The 23,054-nt window shown below is 48.9% G+C and overlaps 2 protein-coding genes across 3 annotated transcripts in view; one reads left to right on the top strand and one right to left on the bottom strand.

The window, feature by feature from the left end:
• VANGL1 (VANGL planar cell polarity protein 1) overlaps window positions 1–4,447 on the bottom strand; it is a 385,233-nt gene extending 380,786 nt beyond the window's left edge. The window contains exon 1 of the mRNA XM_085620730.1: window positions 4,336–4,447. The gene's annotated coding sequence lies outside the window, so the exon portion shown is untranslated. The remainder of the gene's footprint in view (window positions 1–4,335) is intronic.
• Window positions 4,448–4,807: 360 nt separating this feature from the next.
• The window catches only part of POGLUT1 (protein O-glucosyltransferase 1), a 167,414-nt gene continuing 149,167 nt past the window's right edge, over window positions 4,808–23,054 (top strand). The window contains exon 1 of one of the 2 annotated variants that reach the window (XM_085620731.1): window positions 4,808–4,994. In XM_085620731.1, the coding sequence (XP_085476857.1) occupies window positions 4,916–4,994 (79 nt within the window). In that variant the 5' untranslated portion in view covers window positions 4,808–4,915. The remainder of the gene's footprint in view (window positions 4,995–23,054) is intronic. The other variant, XM_085620732.1, reaches the window with a different exon arrangement.

Here is a 23,054-nt window from a genome sequence, read left to right as displayed (position 1 = left end):
CACATTTTCAGTGAAAAGGCGTCTTTCTTCCGCAGCCAACTAGATCTGGCGAAAAACAGACCGAGAGAACTCTTCAACATTGTCAAAAGCCAAACTAACTGCACTCCCTCTCAAGAGATCAAAGCCAGCAATGAGCATTGTGAAGAAATTGCCACCTTCTTCACTAATAAAGTCTCGAAAATTGATCAATCCTTCATCCAAACCTCTAACCCTCCTTCCTTCTTAACCTGCCCCACTCTAACCACCCCTGATCATTCAGAAAGAGTTCTTACCAAGTACAATCAGGTCTGCCTCCAACTAAAAAACAATGCACATTGGTCCGACTTTGAGCTAATGTCGGAAAATGAGGTTTTCAGTATAATTTCTAACCTAAAACCTTCCTCCCACACTATGGACCCCATCCCATCCACAATAAGAACTTAACCACATCATTTCCCCTTTCTGGACAAAAATCATCAACTCCTCTCTCACCTTAGGCTGTGTCCCAGATTCCCTTCAACTTGGACAAATCACACCCATTCTCAAAAAACCAGGGGCCGACCCTAATGATCTCAACAACCTCAGACCTATCTCCAACCTCCCATTCCTTGCAAAAACATTGGAGAAATGCGTTCTCCACCAACTCAAACACATTGATGAGTTCAACCTTCTCGACACCTTTCAATCAGGATTCAGGAAAGGCTGTAGCACGGAAACAGCTATGCTCAATGTCTCTGACAATATTCACAAGGCTTTAGATGAAGGTGATGCCTGCCTACTCATTCCTATAGACCCATCGGCAGCATTCGAAAGAGTAAATCCTCCAGCGCTTCTGGAGACTTTGTCGAAGCGCTCCGGCATCAATGGCACAGTACTAAAATGGTTCACCTCCTTCCTTCAACACCGCTCGCAACAAATTAAAATCAACTCCTGTCTCTCGAAGCCAACAAAAGTCACACTTGGGGTCCCGCAAGGCTCGATCCTCTCCCCGGCCCTCTTCAATGTTTTCATGAAGCCCCTCACAATCATCTTGAACAAAGCTGGAGTGAATTACCACCTTTACGCTGATGACACCCAAATCTATTTCAAAATCAAGTCTCCCAGCGACATCCAACACCTCAATGCCACTCTAACCGAGATCCAAACTTGGTTCAACGCTAACCACTTAAAGCTCAACCCAGATAAAACAGAACTAATCCTATTCTCTCCAAAAAGCAACCATCGTCCAATCCAAGAGTGGCTCAAGATTCTGGTCGCTCTAAACTGCCCCATCGTCCTATCCGACTCAGTTAAGTCTCTAGGCATCACCCTTGACAAGAACTTATCTATAGAGGCCCACATCAAAAACTCTGCAAAAAGTGCTCCTTTCTCTCTAAAACACCTCAAGAAATTGAAACCTTTTCTTCCCCATGATGACCTCAAGACTGTTGTCCAATCCCTAGTTCTCTCTAAAATCGACTACGGGAACGCCATCCTAACAGGGACTCCAAAAGCTCACCTAGCCCCTCTAAGGACAGTGTTGAACATGGCCGCTCGACTCGTATCTGGAGTAAAAAGATTTGAACACATCACTCCAGCTCTCGAATCCCTCAACTGGCTTCCCATGGAAGGGAGGTATATTTACAAACTGGCCTGCATCACACATAAAACCCTTCACTCTCCGGCCCCTAACTACCTGAACAACAAACTGTTAAGAGCAGGTCAATCCAGAACGCTGAGAAGCTCCAACTCACTCCTTCTTATCCCTCTGAAACTGAAAAAGAAAACCACACATTACCGATCGTTCTCTGGCAACGCTCCCAGGATGTGGAACGCTCACCCTAGAGTCCTCAGATGCAACCCCTCCTTCTCCTGTTTCAAAAGAGACCTGAAAATCCAAATCCTTAAATACTTTTCTGACCAACGTCAACTAACCTAGGCTTCAATATACGAGTTTACTCCTCTCTTGACATTCAAGGATAGTTGGTGACCGGACTGTGTTAACCACCTTATCTTCCATGCGGTATTTTTTTTTATCCCTGGTTCTGCTTCCTTACTGCCTGCCTACTATATGATGCAATTTCCGTCTGGTTTTCTTTACAGTATGTATGTAAAGCGCTCTCGTACCTACGGGTCAAGCTAGCGCTATATAAAACTTTTAAAATAAATAAAAAGAGGGTTTGAGGGGGAGACAGGCTGTAATGTAGGGTGAAGGGGGAGACAGGCTACAGAGAGTTTGAGGGGGAGACAGGCTGTAATGTAGGGTGAAGGGGGAGACAGGCTACAGAGAGTTTGAGGGGGAGACAGGCTGTAATGTAGGGTGACGGGGGAGACAGGCTGCCATGCGAGGGGAAAGACAAGCTGCAGAGAGCGTGAGGGGGGAGACAGGCTGCAGAGAGCGTGAGGGGGAGACAGGCTGCAGAGAGCGTGAGGGGGGAGACAGGCTGCAGAGAGCGTGAGGAGGGAGACAGGCTGCAGAGAGCGTGTCGGGGGAGACAGGCTGCAGTGTCGGGGGAGACTGGCTGCAGTGTCGGGGGAGACAGGCTGCAGTGTCGGGGGAGACAGGCTGCAGTGTCGGGGGAGACAGGCTGCAGTGTCGGGGGAGACAGGCTGCAGTGTCGGGGGAGACAGGCTGCAGTGTCGGGGGAGACAGGCTGCAGTGTCGGGGGAGACAGGCTGCAGTGTCGGGGGAGACAGGCTGCAGTGTCGGGGGAGACAGGCTGCAGTGTCGGGGGAGACAGGCTGCAGTCTCGGGGGAGACAGGCTACAGTGTCGGGGGAGACAGGCTACAGTGTCGGGGGAGACAGGCTACAGTGTCGGGGGAGACAGGCTACAGTGTAGGGGGGAGAAGACAAGCTGCAGTGTGAGGGGGAGAAGACAAGCTGCAGTGTGAGGGGGAGACAAGCTGCAGAGAGCGTGAGGGGGAGACAAGCTGCAGAGAGCGTGAGGGGGAGACAAGCTGCAGAGAGCGTGAGGGGGAGACAAGCTGCAGAGAGCGTGAGGGGGAGACAAGCTGCAGAGAGCGTGAGGGGGAGACAAGCTGCAGAGAGCGTGAGGGGGAGACAAGCTGCAGAGAGCGTGAGGGGGAGACAAGCTGCAGAGAGCGTGAGGGGGAGACAAGCTGCAGAGAGCGTGAGGGGGAGACAAGCTGCAGAGAGCGTGAGGGGGAGACAAGCTGCAGAGAGCGTGAGGGGGAGACAAGCTGCAGAGAGCGTGAGGGGGAGACAAGCTGCAGAGAGCGTGAGGGGGAGACAAGCTGCAGAGAGCGTGAGGGGGAGACAAGCTGCAGAGAGCGTGAGGGGGAGACAAGCTGCAGAGAGCGTGAGGGGGAAACAAGCTGCAGAGAGCGTGAGGGGGAGACAAGCTGCAGAGAGCGTGAGGGAGGAGACAAGCTGCAGAGAGCGTGAGGGAGGAGACAGGCTGTAGTGTAGGGGGAGACAGGCTGTAGTGTAGGGGGAGACAGGCTGTAGTGTAGGGGGAGACAGGCTGTAGTGTAGGGGGAGACAGGCTGTAGTGTAGGGGGAGACAGGCTGCAGTGAAGGGGGGAGACAGGCTGCAGTGAAGGGGGGAGACAGGCTGCAGTGAAGGGGGGAGACAGGCTGCAGTGTGAGGGGGAGACAAGCTGCAGTGTGAGGGGGAGACAGGCTGTAGCGTAGGGGGAGACAGGCTGCAGTGTTAGGGGAGAGACAGGTGCAGTGTTAGGGGAGAGACAGGCTGCAGTGTTAGGGGAGAGACAGGCTGCAGTGTTAGGGGAGACACAGGCTGCAGTGTTAAGGGGAGACACAGGCTGCAGTGTTAAGGGGAGACACAGGCTGCAGTGTTAAGGGGAGACAAACTGCAGTGTGAGGGGGAGACAAACTGCAGCGTGAGGGGGGAGACAGGCTGCAGTATAAGGGGGAGACAGGCTGCAGAGTAAGGGGGAGACAGGCTGCAGAGTAAGGGGGAGACAGGCTGCAGAGTAAGGGGGAGACAGACTGCAGAGTAAGGGGGAGACAGACTTCAGAGTAAGGGGGAGACAGGCTGCAGGGTAAGGGGGAGACAGGCTGCAGTATAAGGGGGAGACAGGCTGCAGTATAAGGGGATGAAATGTTGTCTGTCTCATAGGTGCCAACAGACCCGAATCAGACAGACTGGTCTAAGTCGATGGAGATGATCCATCCTCCCGAGTAGGGTTTTAAACCTCCACTTGCTGCTCAAGCGTTGGCATGTAGAGGAAGGGGGTGGTAATTGGAGGCAGGTGACATTAACAGGGGGGGGGGGGGGCTGTGCGGAGTCAGAAGCCAGAGTGAGGTGGGAGACCAGGGTGGGTGCCGAGGTACAAGGTGCAGCCTGCACTCGCGCCGGGCGCCTAGAAGCCTCCGCCCGCCCCTGACTTACCTGCAGGCGCTGTCACCGGGGCGCGCGCACACAGGAAGCCTCGAGCCGCCAACGGCCGAACCCACGGGTGGGCGTGGCCAGGGGGAGGGCGGGGCTGTCCGGGGAATGTCACCGGGCAGGAGCAGGTTCCTATTAGAGGAAAAACCCTTAGCAGTGATGAAACGTCACGTGATAGGCACGCAAAGAGCCCCGTCATACCTAGTTCATGCGTCACCGGACGAGGCCTGCCAGTTGTGGCCGTTATGTGGCCTTTCCCCAAGCAGTGTAATAGCCCCTACAATCGCATGGAACTGCACAAATAAAGATGTAAATGGTGTTACAAGTGCTTCCTATGTAGCGTGGCGCCTGTCCTATAGATTACAGAGTGCGCAGCCTAGTTGTCATGAGAAGTCCACAGCCCGGCCATAGTCCTTCTTCGCTGTCACTGCACGCCCAGCTTGAAAGTCTGTTGTGGCGACGCCTGCGTCTCCCAGCCTCACCAAAGGCCAATGAGACGATCCCGAGCGACGGATGGCGCATGCGCTCTGGAGGAGTAATGAGCAGATACCCGAGCGACGGATGGCGCATGCGCCCTGGATGAATGGCTGGCTGCAGGATGCTGCTGTGGCTAGTGGCTTTGAGTATCCTGGTCCACAGAGGAGTCAGTCAGGGGAGCCCAGGTAACTCTGTCACACCCCGGGCGCATAGCGTCGTGGCTCGGAATTTTTAGAGGACGCTGCTCCAGGATTGCAGCCTAGTGCGCTAGGGGTCACGCGCTGCCTGCTTTGGGCTCAGCTCTTGGGTTTCAAAAAGCTACGACGTAATCCAGCACATGATGCTTCTTCTTTGTGTTCTGGTACTTGGGAAGTTGTGAATAGTATTATACACGAAGGACTACAAGTACCAGAATGCCAAGGGAAGTCCTGAACAGCTTCAACTGCTCATGGATGGACCAGGGAAACTTCGGAGCGCAGAGTCTGGCAGTGAGGAGTTGTGTGTGTATTTGTGATGTTAATGTTGGCAGTTAGAGCTGCATCTTGACTCTAAGCAGGTGTGTGCCTGGTCCTGCCCCGGGCGGGTGGTTGATGAATCAGCCGGGTCTTCAGCTTCTTTCGGAATCCAAGAAGTGAGGGGGAGGCTCTGATGTAGAGTGGGAGGTTGTTCCACGCTTTAGGAGCATGTGAGAGAACGCCCAGCCTCCTGATCTGGTTCTTTCTTTACGTGGGATGTGTAAGGGCTCCAGCGGTGCCGTGGTCCCTTTGTGGTTGGTGGAAAGTGATGCAACTATACAGTTAAGCGGGGCCTACCTTCTGTAGTGCCTTGAATGTGTGTATGATGAGTTTGGAATATGAGCATTTGTTTATCAGCAACTAGTGGAGCTCCTGAGATGTGGTGTGATGCGAGTTCTGTGTGGGAGGTTGACGATTAGTCTATCTTTCGAGTTCTGGATGGTTTGTAGTCTTCTAGTGATTTGCTTGGTGATCCTAGCATAGTGGGTGTTACCATACCCCAACTTGCTGGTGGCAAGGGCATGAGTGGCCCTTCTGCCGAGTTCCAGATGGTTTGTAGTCTTCTGGTGAGTTGCTCGATGATGCTGGCATAGATAGAGGGTGTTACCGTACTGCAACTTTCTGGTGACAAGGGCATGAGTGGCACTTTTTAGGTCTCGCCTGAGATAGCGCTTTAGCGCTGCTCTGGCGAGACTTATAGTAAGCGAGTTTTGGAAGTGCAAACAGTGGCTTTTCAGGCCTCCAAATACAGTGCATGTGCGTCGGCCGGGCGCGCGCACCATTTGGAGGCTTGAAAGCACTTGTTTGCTTTCACTTTCGCGGGCCGCACGGCCGCTTTGATGTGATCGCGATCGCGATTACTTTTGCCTCTGTTCACTCTTGTTTCTTTCACTATTAGATTTGTCCTTTATATCTTTATTCTTTTTATTCGCTTTAGCTTCATGTTCATGCTTCGTCCTTTCCTTTACCCTCTTTCATTTCAACCATCCTTTTCACAGTTACCCCCTTTTCTCTACAAATATATTTCTCCATCTCTTGCTCTCTCCTTTTCCCCATGTTTATCTTCGCTCTCTCTGTCTTGCTTGCTGTATTTGTCTTGATTAGAATGTTCGAGCCACACCATTATGAAGTTTTCTTTGAAAACAAAAGCGTCCCATAGAAACTCCTCTAAGTGTGTTTGGCCCTGTGACAACCTGCTCCCCCTTCCTTCTCCCTCTTTGCAGCTGCTAGAATGGGGGTTGTGACGCCTCTGCCCTCTGGGATGGCCAGAAGCAGCCCCTGCGTTCTACAAAGCCACAAACTGCAGCAGCCAGCCCCATATAAAACCAGCTAGTTGTTTACGGGCCACAGTGCGCCCTCTTCTCTGCCCCCGCCCCACACCCCTCCTCCCCCCATTCCCTACGTGTTTATTAACCACATGTGCCTTGAAGCTGTGAAGATAGTTCTTCTTCTTTACTATAGAGTTTCTAAGTTTAATGAACTGGCCACATCCCCCCCTCAATGCCTGTGCAGTGAATCTGGAAGCCTGAATATCACAAAAGTGCCTGGCAATCAGGCCGTCGAGTGATGGCTAAATGCCTCTCTCCTGAGTGCCTTCCATTTCCGGCCAGCACACATCTGCACACGCCCTCCATAATTCATCGAGAGCCCCATTCAAATCGGCGCGAGACTTCATTTCAAAGCGGGCACTTCACTCCCAGCTCCGGCGGCTTAATCAAAGCACATCTGTTAATGAATTCCCCCTCCTACCGCCCCCTGGCGCCCTGGGCAGGCCCAAGACTGTCCACCTTCTCCCAGCTGTTACTTTATTGAACCTCTTCTGTTTATTTCACAAACACTCTCTACCATGTTTATTTAGTGTATTAATTCGGATGTTTATATAGCGCGTTGAAGTCCCATAGGGTGACAGTATACACTTGCAGCAACATAAAATGTGACTAGAACACATATTTAAAGAAATAGGCCTGAAAGCACAGTTATGTGTTTTCAGTGGTGACGCCCTTGCCCTATGGAGGTACCAGTGCCAAAGGGGAAATTAAGTGATTTGCCCAGGATCACACTGTTGGTGAAGTGCTGACGCTGGGATTTGTACTTCCAGGCTGATGCCAAGGTTTCGCATTGGAAGAACTGTTTCAGGGATTGGTTTTCTGACCCGCCGTTGTATCTGGTAGTGCATAGTCAGCTTCGATTGTTCAGATTTTTATAGGGTCCTCAAGCACTCCATCTTTCTTCTGTCTTGAAGAGGCCAAATTTGTTAGGCTGAAACACGTTGACACCTTCTTTGGAGAAATCTCTACAAATTCAACGGCACTCTATTAAGGACAATTGGCACACATAATCAAAAGAATTAAAAAGACAAGTTTCCTCGTGTGTACACTCCAAAGACTATCTTTATATGGGATTGTGCATAACACAAATAGTATAACCAATATTATTACATTCATAGAAAGACTGAGAGTAGAGAAACGCTCTTTCAAATGGCTCGTTGGGGGTCAATGCGTTAATGTGTACATTTTATGTATGAGCTAAATATTCATGTGACCTGATTTTTGTTATATTGGATGTAAGGAGAGTAATGTCGTTTGTCATGTCCTATTTTTATGTGTTTTGTTGTGTGACACCATGCAGAATTCAGACCATTGATAATTTGAGTGAGGACGAATATAATTGCAGTGATTGCATAGAAAATACATTTGTATGAATCATGTACAAAACACCAGTGATTAATTGGAGTAATTACAGTTGAAACTGCTGTGCATGCATCTATCCCCCGCATTACAGTTTTCTTTGTTCATATTTGGTTATAGCCCTTGTGATGCGGGAGACTAGGGCTAATACCTATAACGTTTTGCTATGTCTGTCTTGTCAGCATTGAGCTAGAAACAGTTGCATTTCATCCATTTATCAATTTCTGCCATGCAGGTGTCAAACCTTTTCCTTGTGTTGGGAGTTTTGTCCAAGAGTGAAAGCATCCGTCATTGGCATAGGAGAGTATGTTGATGTTGTGTGCACAGATGGCGTTGGCCAGAGGAATTATGGATGTTTTAAACCGAGGGGGGCTGAGGGACAAACATTGGTGCACGTCACAAATGTTTGCGCATTTCGAGGAGTAAGGTGCCAGTGGGACACCTAATGTTCTGTCTGTTAAGAAGGAGCAGATCCAGCAGAGGGTGGTCCCTTGGATTCCGATTTCATACAGACGCCTCTGAGAGGTTCAGAAGGATGAGGAACGCCGAGTCCGCCCTGTCTCAGATCATGCAGATGTCACCAGTGGCAGCGATAAGTGCTGTTTCTGTACTGTGGTTGAGTCTGAAACCAGATTGCGTAGTGTTGAGGAGCTGGTGGTCGGTGAGTCATTGGTTGATTAGCTTGTCTAGGACCATGGCTTGATAAGGTAGGAGGGAGATCATTTTGTAGTTGGTGAGTGTGGTTGGGTCCGCTGAGGTGTTTTTACATTTTTTGTTTTTACTGTGTGTGACAGTGCAGTGTTTCTAGGTGTCCAGTAGTGTGGCTAAGCCATTGGAGGCACCAGGAAACCAGCCCAAGGAGCCTCTTGTGTGTAACTGGTGTGCATGTCTCCATTCGTAGAAACCAATTGAGTGTGTTATCACCTGAGGGAAGCCTTCTCTGTGACCCACCCCCATACAAACGAGGAACTTTAGGCTAGGCTTTCTTGTGCATACTCTTCAGAGAGCTGCCAGTGTATGATGCACGGAAGCATACAATTTTGTGTATGTGCATCTATATTATGTCTGAATGGACATTCAATTAAGCAAATGCACATTTGATTAGCCGGAGTTCAGTATTTTCCAAATTGTTAAAGTGGATGCCAATTTCATATTCATGAGGGTAGTAATCATTGGTGATCGCTTTGTGGACTTCAACATATCATGTTTTGCACTGAACATAACTTTATTCTTTGAGCACACATCCTCTGTCTGCATGAGTTTTGCATACATTTGAAGTATTTTTTCTCAATAGACTGAGCCAATTTGAACAGTTTTGTAATGTACACAGTGGCCAAACAGATTACTTCTGAATGTCAAATGTAAAGACGTTTAGTGGAAACAGAAATCATTGTCATGGATGAATCTGGTAATTTTTCTGCTCAGGCAAACTACTTACTACATTCATGATTTCCCTGAGAGCTGCTATTGTGTTTCAAAAATACTTGTCTCCAGCAGGGTCCAGAACATGTTGGTGTTGTGGGTGCACCAAAAGTGAATCTTCCACCCCTAGTAGGGAAGAACAGTGTCCACCCTTAAGCAGGCTACAAAGAGTCAGGCAGTTTTTGACGAGGTCCCAGATCCTATTTCCGTAGCATCTCTGGTGCAGAAAACATTTTCCTCAACTTGCAATCTCTCCTGTTGTACATTACATCTTTGCAGGATTCAGCCTGCAACATGCTTCGTGAATATTTAATGCATTTGTGCAGGACTGGATGGGATCATCTTTTTGGTAATCTCATAGTGGTAGCTTCAATATGGTGGGTTGCCCATTGAGATCAGGTGATGCCCTCTTCAGGAGTACTTTCACTCCCTCTCACTTGCATGTCAGATGCTGTTCTTTTCCTTCTCCTTCCCGCAAAGACCTGCTGTAACGTGGTGGTATGAGTTTCTGGATTGAGCCACAAGTAAGTGTCGGAAAGACATTTTTGAAGTTTCATGATACCATTCCGAGCAAACTTAGGGGGTCTTCCCATAGCCTTTAAAAAGCTAATGTTTGAAACTGAAAAGATCCAGCTTCTCCTCACCTTGTCGAAATGAATAGGGAAGTCTGGGGACTGTTGGACAGCATGATTCCATGTACCCAACGTAGGTGCTCGGTGCCCATACCCTTTGCCCTGATCGGACGGAGAAGCTCTAGGTGCTGATGGCCGAGTTTTTTCTAAAGAGAATTTGCAAAGCTCAGTGTGGAGTATGGGACGCTTCCTACTGCCATGGTCTCTCAGACCCCAATAGGCAAATCTTCAAAATGGAGACAACAAACCAGAATCTTCACTAGGATTGCAGAGAGGTCAGCTCTTGCTTGTGTGATGAGAAGAGAAGGATACACAGAAGGTGGTCCGAACTCTCCGACCAGAACACAGAGGCGTTTCAGTGACGGAAATATGCCTCCTTTTGTGAGTCTCATCTGCCAACACAGAGTCCTGCTGTTCAACCCAGCCAACACGGACTACAGAGCAGTAGACGTACTTTCTGCACTGCTCTCATGTCTCCCTCTCTGCGACCCTTTTCTGCCGTTCTGGCAGGTGCCTTTAGGCCACTATGGAAAGAGTAGAAGGAGGTTCTGGGGCAGACCACCATGTTTTCTGCGGGTGGCCTGAGGTGCTCTTCTCCCTTGTGACTGCCCATGGATTAGCATGACTGCATCCCCCCCAGAAGTGCCCCTGTGCTGTCCTGATTGAGGCCACTGCAAGCCATCGTACTACAAAGTTTCCGACCCCATGAGTTTGTCTCCTTACAGCCTGCTCCTCACACATCCTCTTTCCACTTGTCCGCTGATGACCTGCAGAGGGGAGCTGTGCTCTATGTTTGATTGGGACCCCCTCTTGTTTTGGTGGTGTGTTTCTTAGGAAATTGGGCGTGGTTACCTCTCCTCTCCTTTACCCCCCCCCCCCCCCCCCCACCCACCCCCTTCCCCCAAAGTGCTTGCGGTTGTCGCTCAGATCAGGACTTCACACCAGCACACTAAGAGGACACCACATCTGACACCCTAGGACTGCAATTGTGACCCAGAAGCACATTAGCCATTGACTGTGGTGAATTCTAAAGCTTCTGTTGCACATAAAGCCGACCTTCACTGGCGTACTGATAATGGTAAATGGTTTCCACTAGGGCATCGAATGCAGAGTCAACCAAGCTTGTTGAATGTTTAGAGAAATCCCACGTGTAGTGTACGTGTTGGTAATTTGCTTGTGATCAAGTCTTGCTTTGCTATTTACCTCTCTGTAACTAAAGTGATATTCTTTTTAGGTCTTGCCTAGCGACGCAGCGCATGCACTGCTGGCTTGGCGAGATCTATTGTCGTCGATTTTTCTGCCGAAGGGGGACATGATATGTGCACGCGCCCGGACAGGAGATGTGCACGTGTATGGTTTACGGCGCACTTACGTCAGCTGCTTCCATTTACCAGCTTGTGAACGGACAGCATTCCACTCGTCGCTGCTTGCCACACTAAACCCCCATCCTGCTTTAATTGACGTGTTTGCTTGGCTTTGGAAGTTGCTCAGGGACCTCGACTTTTATAGCTTCAAATGACTCCTGTCTTAAAGTGCTGCGACATTGTATCTCTTTATTTGCCTAATAGTGAAATGCGTGCTGTTTCTACTTGTAATGAATACGTAAATTCGCCTCGTTTCCGTTTAATCTTTAAGCGCGTTAATTAAATGCTGCTTTTGTTTTTTGCGGGTTTGCCTGTAAACTTGTCTTGTGTGTTTGGCGTTTTTCATGCACAGAATCTATTCTTAAACTTGCCGGACTGTCGGGTCATAGTTTTGCATTTTCTGTAACAGGAACGCCTCGCTTGTGCTGGTTAAACCGGCTTTAACAACATTGGATGCAATTTAAGTCGCATTGTATCTCACTGCTTGCTAAGTCCATGCTATGCACAGTTTGGAACGGCAATAATGTTTGTTTTTGCGTTCAAGTTCAGGGGGCAGGGTTTGTTTGCTTGAGTTTGGGCTCACACTACCCCAGAATTTCGCTGCAATAGTTTTATGGTTCACATCTTTTCAAACTTAATCCTTAATCGGGGCTTGCGTCTCTCCAGTAACTGCTTTCTCAGCTCCCCACTTGTGTCTGATTACTGACAGTGATGTTGGTGTACAGACCTTAATAGTCGAGCGCCCATTTGGATATTGCTTTGCATGCTGGATGTTGTAGTATGTATTTTATTGTTAGCACTCTAATTTTTTTAACTTGGTAAGTCGCCTTTATTGATTTTCTGGGTCCCTCTGTTGTTGTCTGTATATGGTTTTTACTTTTGAAAATGTTCCTTTATCGTGTTGGTGTGTCGTTCTGATTCTCAGATTGTTAGTCTTTTTTTCATTTTGTCTTTTGTGTGCCCTTTTGATTCACCGAATTGTGGCTGCGCGCCGCCACATGTCCTGATCCATTCACAGTCGATGTAGTTCAGACATTTCGTTAGGGCCATTGGTCACTGTATGGAATCTCAAAGTTAGATACGCTTCTTATCTCATGAGGCTTGCTTCTGAATCTCCGCCTCTTGGATTTGGTAACATTACAAATTAATACACACCCATATGGTGCAAGCTATGGGGGCTGCTATGTTATTCGGGGAGGGGCGGCTGCGTTCTCGCCCCTCGTAGCGATGCAGAACTTTGCACCCCTGTCCTTGTTTCTACTCACTACTTTCACCAGGAGAGGAAAGTGACTGTAGCCCTCAGAACCACTTAAAGCAAACTCCCACACCCATTCTCCAGGTTCAGAAACACTTCTGCGGATGGCGCGCTTCTTTGATCTAAAGGGAAGTACTGAGCGGATCGGTGCAAGGAAACGCAAAACTTCTTGAGCCCAGGTAGCATCTCTAAGAAGCAAATGGTGTCCCTTCTGCCCTGGATCACTCTGAATCTACTGGAATATTTTACAGTTACGCCACCGTCCGTAGCCCCCTCTCCCCCGCCTCAAAAAAAGTACTTCTCTCCCCTGTCTGTCCAGCAGTCTAACATTGCACGGTGTTCTCTGCTTGAATGTAATATCTGAATTAGGGACTGTCGGTTGCTTCTCTGAGTAACATTTCTGTATAATTGGCGATTACAATGCCAACAGCTCAAACTCTCGCAAATGTGAGACCTATTGCATTGCAAATGCTTGTTTTTAAAGTTATTGAACTAACTGGAACTTTGAACTGTTACCTATTTCAGAGTCGCTAAGCCAACCCTGACTGCTCAAATGCTCTGACGCGTGATTCAAAGCCTACATAGGAGGTTCTAGACATTCAGTGATTTAGACAGAAGTAACTTAGGGCCACATGTATCATTTCTGGAACTAACGATTACCTAATTGTGATTTTCTGCAAATTGCAATTAGGTAATCGCTATTCCTAATGTATGAAACTCTTTTGAGCTTCTGGCAAGTGATGCGTCAGTTCCTGGAGGCAGTGCTGAGTTGTTGGGATGCTAACCCCCGTGTGATGCGAGGCGCAGGGTGGTAATGCGTCAGTTGCAGGTGCGATACCCTGGTTCCTTACTGTGGTGCAATATGGATGTTGAAGTCGGCAGTTAACCCCTTCGCCGCTGCAGGAATTCCGCTGCGGTGCTGGGGGAGTTTGGGGGCAGTTGCGGTGGCGCTGTGCTCGTGACGGAACCACTCCGTCACGAGCCACGGGTGAGCTGTGCTCATGACGGAGTGGTTCCGTCACGTCTCCGCCCACTGCCATAATCGCCCGCACAGGCGGAGAATTAGCGCCGCGTGGGCGGAGCGGCCGCCAACGGCCGCAGCATGACGGAACCACTCCGTCATGAGCACACGGCACCCGTGGCTCATGACGGAGTGGTTCCGTCATGAGCACGGAAAGGGTTAAGCCACCAGGCCTCGATTTCACAGCATTAAGATTGAACTATTGGGCCACAGCTGCGAAGTCAGAACGGTGTGTCACGGACATCAGTGGCGCGGTGCTCGGGACTACCACAGTGCCAGTTCTTCAGATGCACTGCGGCATTGCCGGAGCTTGGGTTGTAAATCGCGATCGTTGCGTCGAGAAGGAACCACAGCATTGGTGTAGGCAGCGGCACAGCGATAAAGTTGTAGACAGGCGCCGGTTGTGAAGTCGCTCGACTGTTTCTTCTTGTAGCATTGAAACTCACTTCCAAGGGCCCAGAAACTGGAGTTTGCACCATTGGCAAGGAGGGCTCTCAGCAGATGAGCCCAGGTGCTACAGGTGAAGTCTTTGATGGCCCTGAGACTTCCCACAAGAAGCAAGCTCAGCTTAAGCCCTTAAAGAAACTTCAGAAAGCTGTAGAGAGAAACGTCCAGTCCTCTGAGCCAGTTTGCTTAAATTTTTTTAGCCTTTTAAAACCATTTTTAAATATATTTTAGAAAAGGACTATGTTGCCCCTTTTAGTTGCAGTAGGCCGCATAGGTTCCCTTCTGAGCAAAATCTAATGAATTTTATAAGTAGTACTTTTGGGTTGCTTTTATCAGAAGGTTGTAATTGTTAGAGAGTTAATGGTATGGTATGTTTTATATTGACTACGTTATGGTTGCAGTTTAAAGGGGTTTTGAAATTGGTGCAACAGTTGCGCGCTTCCACTTTCATCTCCTTGTATGCTGCTACGAATACCGTCATGTAAATTGAATATCTATTAGCCAGGAAAATTGTATCTGTTAGGCCTTGTGCATGTAAATTGAATAATAATCTGACATTTTGTAAGGATTTTAGCATTTGTTGCTATGCTCGAGCAATCACACTTTTTGTCATCCTTTATGCTGGTAGTTACTTTGTACTGTATACCGAAATTTAGAACTGTTTAATCCCTTTGTATTTTAATCCTTATTGAATTAAATGTAGTATTGTCAATATATTTTTAGCATCCTCGTAAATGCATCGTCAAAGTAGTCTAAGAATTTAATGGTATAACTTGCTTTTCCCTGCCCTTGTTAGCTTTGTATTTGAAATTGATTTTGGGCTCATATCACATCTCTTTGCAATTAACATGCAACTTTGAATTTTGTATTAAGTTATGAAAACTGATTTCCTGATGCTTTGTGATTTGATTATCTTGATTTTTAAGTGTTGGTTGATCTGGTAAATTGGATTTGTTTGTATATGTTTTTATGTGCAACTCCTCGGACCTCCAAATCATAATTAATAAAAATTGAATTGAGAAGCATCAGACCAACCCAGGAAAGAAAACAGCAGAGTGGCAGTCCCTCCTGGCAGCAAACCGCTCTTCTTCCTGACAGAATGTCCTCAGTCCATAAGTGTTCAGAGTATATGGTGTCAGGGGTCCAGTTCGTATATCCATTTTAGCCTTTGAAGTAGGGAGACTTCAAGGAAAGGTCTTTGTAGTGCACGATGTAGGAAGTTGGAATCTGACTGCATGGTTACCCCCATTTTTTTCCTGGTGTTTTGCTGGTTTTCGACTTAGACTGGGGTCCCGATTAGCAGGATCCCAGTCAGACTATCTGCCTTCTCCTCTGAATTGATTGCATGTACTTTAGGTACACTCCAGATTGGGTTCTGGGGTTCCCTTTCAAGTCCCTAGTACATGGTATACTATATACCCAGGGCATAGGTACCCCAGAGGCCTCTCAGGGGCTGCAGCATGTATTCTGCCACCCCTGGGAGACCATTCAAAATGACACCACAGGTCTGCTACAGCAGCCTGTGTAAGGTGGTGTATGCACCCTTTACTGAGATATAAGGTTCTTTATATCTCACCATATCCCTACACATATAAACCTATCAGTCTCCCCTTGGCAGGCTTTAACAATCCTGAAGGCAGGGTGCTGGGTTTTATGTGAGAGAGTGCCCATGCATGAGCAGAGTCCCTCTGCAGCCTTCGGAACCTATTCTCCGGGGTTGTTTGTGATGCAGCCAACCATATATACTTAAGTGCATTATAACCTCGCGATAAATGCTAACTTTAAAACGGCTGCATGGAAACATGTCGTGTTTGGTGTCAAACACCTTGGAATTATACCTCCACACCAGTAACAGTATGATTCCACCCTACTAGAGGGAGAAACATGGTAATACCGGTACACCCAGTACCAGCTTCACAGAACCCTGGCATAACAAAATGGATGCTGCCAGCCACAGACTCAAGTCTGCCCTCCTGCTTCTGGACGAAATTCCGGCAGCGGACGGCTGGACAATAGGTTTCCTGTCACAGGGAGGTGTGACCACCTCCCAGACAGGCTTTAGTGTATTGGGGCTGGGTGGGTGCACTCTGAGAGGGCTTTGATGTCTGCACTGGGGGCACATTTGGTGTCCCTGTGCAAAGTCCAGCTCAAACCGGTTGCAGGGGCTTTCAGCCCCTGATCTGGCGCGAAACTGGACAAAGGACATGGGTGTAGCCACCCCTCTGTCCAGACCCTCCCATAGTTGGGTCCCCAGAGTTTGTCCCACCCCTTCCTTGGGTATAATGTAGGAACCCCTGGCTACAGGACTTTAGATTTACCTTGATGAAACTCTGCTACAGAAACCAAGTACTTCGACTATCTGCACGATGCTGGATGACTGAAGAATCTCCCTTGGAGTAAAGGAGTTACTCCCCTGCAAGGCAGGCACCTAACACACATCTGACCGGTTTGCATCTACGCAGCTCCTGAAGGACTCCGAAGATTCTGCAACACAGGTGGTGGATTTCCAAGTATCCCCGAGGTCGACTAGTGCTCTCAGCAAACTTGGGATCCACAGCCCTCGTGGGGACCGTGCAACCCTTACCCCTGGACACCGTGTTCATTTGCAGCAGAATATGCTTTTTGGCGATCCCTGAAGCTGTGCTTTGGGCTACTTGTAGTCCAGACCCCGAGCAGTAATTCCACCGAAGATTTCCAGCCTAGATTCCACAAGTGTTCTGTGGGGTGGTATTTTGTGATTCAGCTCGAGGTCCCTCCGCGATCCCTGGTCCGTCGACCTGTGGGTCCCTGTGAAGGCAACTTTAACTTTCAGTGGGCTTTCCTGGTTGCTCCAGACGTGCCCTGACTCTCCATCGCTTGGGGAGTCCCCAGGACCATGCCGGTCCCCACGAAGCATTTTTTCTCTGACCGCGTGGGTTGCAGTTGCCAAAGCTTGTTGGTGTCCGACCCCCCCCCCCCCAGCATTCAACATCCTTCGTGGGACAGCTCACCTGCGGACTTTGGTCGTCGTCGACATCTCCTGGTCCCCGTGACTGCAGAGTCAAGCTTCACCTCTTCCCACCTGAAACACCCGACATCGGTCAGCACTCGTCTATCGTGCCCCTGGTCACTGTGAAATGACCCAGACTCTGTCCCATCTGCTTTCTGGTTCTTCTCCGCTCCGATCCAGGCTTGGATCACATCGGACACTTTTCTTCTTCCCGGCAGCAGCACTTCTTCGCAACACGCCATTGAAATCAACGAGCGTTTCCGACATCACTTGACCCATATGCACCGGCTCTCCTGGGATAGATAACATGGGTACCTCGGTACTCTCAAGGGTGCTGGCCTTAGAACCTTGTATGTTCCAAAGGATTTGCTTGAAGTCCTCTCCTAAGTGTCCTTAATCTTTAAAATTCCAAACACGACTTTTCCATACAGTTGTACAGAACTCGCATCTGTGTTCTCACACTGCATACGTCCTCCGTGGGTACCCTGTGTCACTACCTTGGGTGGTTCCTTGGGGTCCCAGCGATTCTACCTGCTCTAGGCACTGTGTCTAGTCAAGTCGGGGTTGTTATACCACTTTCTGAATATATGGTTCGGTCTCCCCCTGGAGCCCACTATGTATTGTGCTGTTTACCGTCGTTCTAGTGATTTAATATTGTGTACTTTATGCTCTAATCTCATAAAGAGGTTAGTAGAGAGTGTTTAGTAATAAATACATATTTTTATAATCACATTTGTGTGGTTCTCCTTTCATTTGGTCATTCAGGAGGTTATGATCTGGTAAAACAAGCTGCTTTACATTCCTTCGAGACTTAGCCTGAAGGCTGCTCTCCATAGCTCTCAAGAAGAATGTTACCAGTAGTTCCTCAGAAAAAAGAGAAGAGTGGAGGTGAATCGATAAGAGAGCCTAAAAGGACTGCATGTACATTATGTGTAAAGTGGGTAATCCTTTTGTTGGATATTAATGCCCTCACACACCCTTTCAGGTGTCATGCTTCATCATCTGGGCTGCTCCTCGTCGGGCCGGCGGTGCAATGCCTAACGGGCTCCCTAAAAGGGGCACTTTATCGGAGTTCACCCCTAGTAAAACGCACACCGTCATACATACAAGACACGACGGACGTTTTACGCCTACTGGACCAAACCGAGGATACCCATAACATCAACTTCCTCATCACTCTAGACGTTGAAGCCCTATATACTAACATTCCACAAAGGGCAACTCTTGAAGTGATTGAGGAAGTACTTGGAGGTGAACCTTGGGAATCGCCAACTCCAGTGTCCTTCATCATTGAATGTGCCACCTTAGCCCTGACAGAAAACTTTTTCGAGTTCAAAGGCCAATTATACCACCAGACCCAAGGTACTTCCATGGGAAGTACCTTTGCTCCGAGTCCGGCCTGTTTATACATGGCCTGGTTTGAGGGGTTACGTATTTTCTGTGATACGAATCCATACCGTCACAACATTCTACTATGGAGACGATTCATAGATGATATTTTGATTTTTTGGTCAGGAGATTCTAGGAGCTATGAAGCATTCCATACATGGCTCAACCTTTTGAATCCCCACCTTAACTTCACAATTACAGCGTCCCCCTCACAGATCGCATTCCTCGATTTAACCATCATGTTGACCGAGGGTATTCTTTCTACGACTCTCTACAAGAAAAGCACTGATCGCAATAGCCTGCTGCATTTTACCAGTCATCACCCGAGAGCTCTCAAGGAGAATTTGCCTTTTGGGCAGTTTCTTAGATTGAGGAGAAACTGTAGCACTATTGATACTTTCAAAAGTGAAGCAGAAATTCTTTCCCATAAATTAAGAGAAAGACAATACCCGCTGAAAAGTATCACTAAGTCCAAAAAACGGGCGAGGAATAACAACAGAGAAGCCCTTTTGGAACCTAGAGAGAACACCACTACTGTTTCTGACATCCTTACCTGTGTCACAACTTTCTCACCCAACACCAACCAAGTAATTAAGGTTCTAAAGAAACACTGGAATATCCTTAATACTGGGAAAATGAACCTTGAACCACCTAGGTTTGCATACAGACGCACCAAAAATATTAAAGATTTGGTGATACAAACCAGACCTAGACCCAAAATCAAACCCACACAGAGCACACTCTGGCAATTACCTGCAGTAAAGGACACTTCCCGTGTGGTATGTGTACCGCCTGTACGTTCACATCCGTACATAAAACCGTCACCCTCAATACTACTTTTACCTGGGAATTGAGGTCACATACAAACTGCAACACCAATAATTGCATATATCTCCTTACATGTCCCTGCAACCTGCACTACATAGGGATGACGACTAGACCGATAAAATTGCGAATCTCTGAACACCGTAGCAATTTTCGGTGCCATAAACAGAACACCAAGATCAGTGCCCATTTTCTAGAGAAACAACATTCCCCAGACTCTGTTAAATGGCTGATTCTAGAAGCCAACCCTCTATTGTCCCAACACAGTCTTTTTAAGAAGGAACAGAGATGGATACACCGTCTGTCTTCTAATGTGTGAGAAGTTGGCCTGGTATATGCTGTTCACTAGTTCTAGTGACCACCTTGTACCATGCCAAGCAACCCTTATGGTGTGGTTGTAAGTCAACCTTTTCGGACTAGCTGCCCTAGTGGTAGCGTAGGCTAAGCAGTCTTTGAGGCTAAACTCGTGATGCGTGTTAAGCAAGCTGTTTTACCAATAGCAACCCCCTTTTATACCAATGAAAGGACACCACACAGATATATAGTCAAAATATATATGTATTTATTTCTCAAAGTAACCCCTAGTCTCTTTATGAGCACAGGAGCACAAATCGTCAAACAAGATTATCACAGAATACACAGAAGTTGCACTTTATATGGATAGGCCCTGGTGGCCACTCGAACCATATACTAAAATAGTGGTATAAGTACCACGAACAGAAAAGGGAAAAGGCCTAGGGCCTCTAGAATCGCTGGGCCTACAAGGAGCTAACGTCAGTTAGTGACCAGGAGGTCCACGGGTGGCGTGTGCAGAGCAAATAGTCACACGCGTGCTCCCATAGGTTTCAATGGGTGCGTAAAAAGTACAAAGTTACTGCAAAAGGAATCTTCCGGATGACCTAGGAACTTAAGATTTGGAACACAGGCACTAGAGATGTAATACTACACTTGGGCACAGGAGTGCCAGCTTTACCTCACCCACAGGAAGCGGGTGCATAGGCCTCGAAGTGCGTCGGGTTTCTTCTATCGGTTCCGTGGGGCCTGTAGACAAAAGTGCTGCAGGCGGTCGGTCGGGAAGAGATGCAGTGGATCCAAGAGTGGATCGGAGATGTTGAAGACCTGTAAGCAGAGGGGACAGTGTTCACAGTCACTAGCCAGTGACCAGCGTGGCACCAGGTGGGTACCAGGCGATGTCGGGTGCAAACAGGAAGGAAGGTGTAGCTTGACTCTGCAGCCACGTGGTCCCTGAAGGTCGACGACGTCCAGGAGTCGAGTCACGAGCTGTCCCACGCAGGCTCTCGCTGTCGGCGGTGTCGGCGACTTGATCGAAGCAAACAAGCCTTGGCAAAAGCAATTGTTGTGGGCAAGGAGTTTAAGCTGATGGTTCTGACCAGCAAGGTCAGAGGAACTGCTCCTTTGGAGGGGAGCAAGGGCCAGTCTGGAGCAACCAGACCAGCGGTGTTTGTCGTAGATTTCGTCGCCAAGATGGCCACTAGCCAGCGGGCCAGCAACCGGTTAGGCGCGTCGAGTGGCAAAATGCAGAAGGGCCCCACGCAGATCGTGGAGATGCTGGAGGGCTCACCTTTGGTGCAGATGCTGCTCGAGGGTTGGGCTTCTCCGGACCCAAAGCACAACTTGGAGGGAGCCTCGGTTGTTGCACTGGTCAGCTTGTCGTAGTCGTTTCAAGATGGCTGGCTCCACGTGTCTCGGTGCCTCCACGGGTCTCCTCTTTGCAGGGACTGTGGATCGGGCGGTGAGAGGTCTGGAGGTCCAGGTCTTGTCGGTCTCTGGGCTCGGGCTCCGGCGGGAGGCGGCGGCAAAGCAGACGTTGATTCGCTGGATGGTGCTTGCGTTAGCAAGGTGGTCACTCCCTGACCACAGGGGAGATTGGCTTCAGTCCTCTGTGCAGCAGAGCGTCGAAGTTCCCGTCTTCTTCTTAGTTTTAAGTTGATTCCAGGATGTCTGAAGTCTTAGGACACAGCTCCTACCTTTAAGCGGATTCTAGGGGCCGGACTACCTGCTAGGTCCCTCCCTATGGGTGGGACCAGGAAGGGGGGTGGTTACACCCCCAATCCTTTGTCCAGCTCGCCCCAGGCCCGGGACTGGTGTGCCCCAGGACCGGTTTGAACTGGCATATGCACCGAGGCTCCTTGTGAGCCACAGGCATGTCTGGTTTCTTTCAAGCCCTACCTGACCAATACACAAAATCCTGTCTGGGGTGGTGCACGCACCTCCCCTGGCAGGAAACCCTTTGTCCACACCTCCCAAGCTGGAAGGACTCCCAGCAGCAGGAGGGCAGACTTGTGTCTGTGGTGGCAGCATCCATTTTGTGGAGCTGAGGCTATGTCTGATTTTACCCGGGTTTCAGGTACTGTACATGTCGTGTCCCTCTAGAAGGGTGGAATGCTAACCCCGTCGCCAGAATTGGCGAGGGGTTAGTATTCCAATTCGTATGACACCTTACTCGACATGTTTTGATAAAGCCAAACCAAAGATAGCATTTAACCGCGAGGTTCATAATGCACTTAAGAGTATATGGTATGACGATATCTGGAAACAGTAGAAGGAAGTTGTCCCGACCACTGCAGACAGGCTCAGCTCATGCCAGAGCACCATCTCACATGGAACCAAGCACTCTGCCTTCAGGATTGTTAAGGCCTGCCATAGGAGTGACTTATAGGTTACCAGGTGTCCCATTTAAGGTTAGGTATAGGTATACTACACCTAAGTAAGAGGTGATTACACCAACTTACCCCAGCTGAGTGATCAGCCAGTTGTGTCAAATTGTTAGGCCAGCCTGGGGTGGCATAATACATGCTTCAGCCCTTGGCAGGCCTTGGGTACACCAATGCCCTGGGTACCTAGTGTACACTGGTACAGGGGCTGACAGGGTGATCCAACCAATTGGGTATGTACCTAGGGTACATGGAGTCCATTTTAAAGAGAGAGCAGATGGGCTGAGGTCCTGAATGGCAGGATCTCAGGCCAACTAAGTCGAAAAACCAGCTAGACACTAGGCAAAAAATTTGGGGGTAACCATAGTCAGATATCCACCTTCCTACACAACCCCCCCCCCAAACGAAGGGAGATAAGGCTGACCTTGACCAGGTAAGCCTATATTGCCCAAGTGGCCATATAAGGAGGAACCAGCACTGGCATGGTTACCCCCTGTCTCATGGTCCACTAAGCAATCCCTCACCCTAAGGGTATCAGAGGGTCTCCACCATAGGGAATCTCTACCTTTGGTGTGTCTTGGCAAAGTAAAAGGCTGGTGTTGAGATGGAGTACTGAAGTGAGTGTCCTCAAAGTGAGACCTCAGCTTCCTCCAATCATCCTTCACCATGGATGCCTTTCTTTCCTTAACTGAGTTGCACTGTGCTCTCAGGGTCAGCCTCTGGCTACCTAAAGCTGGAGGCTGGGTCCCTTTTGTGGGCTTACTGGAGGGACAGGTCAGGTTTGGGGCCCTAAGGTCCCAGGTTTGCCTGTGCCCAACAGAATCCCTCTGGGGGAGGTCCCTAACTACCTGTAAAGGAGATCCCTCAGGAATGTTTTTACCCATCACCTGACTAGGGCTACTAGCCAGGCAATCCTCATTCTTTTGATGGGGGGGTTCTTGTGGACAGGGGCCCTCTGGAGGTCCACTGGCCTCCCTGACCTCTGCAGCCCTGGGCTGACTGAGGCAGGGTAGAGAGAGGCAGG

The sequence above is a fragment of the Triturus cristatus genome, chromosome 8 (assembly GCF_964204655.1).
Source record: "Triturus cristatus chromosome 8, aTriCri1.1, whole genome shotgun sequence".
In the NCBI taxonomy this organism is placed as follows: Eukaryota; Metazoa; Chordata; class Amphibia; order Caudata; family Salamandridae; genus Triturus; species Triturus cristatus.
The sequence above is the reverse complement of the archived record's forward strand: the minus strand, read 5'-3'. Positions and strand labels throughout refer to the sequence as shown.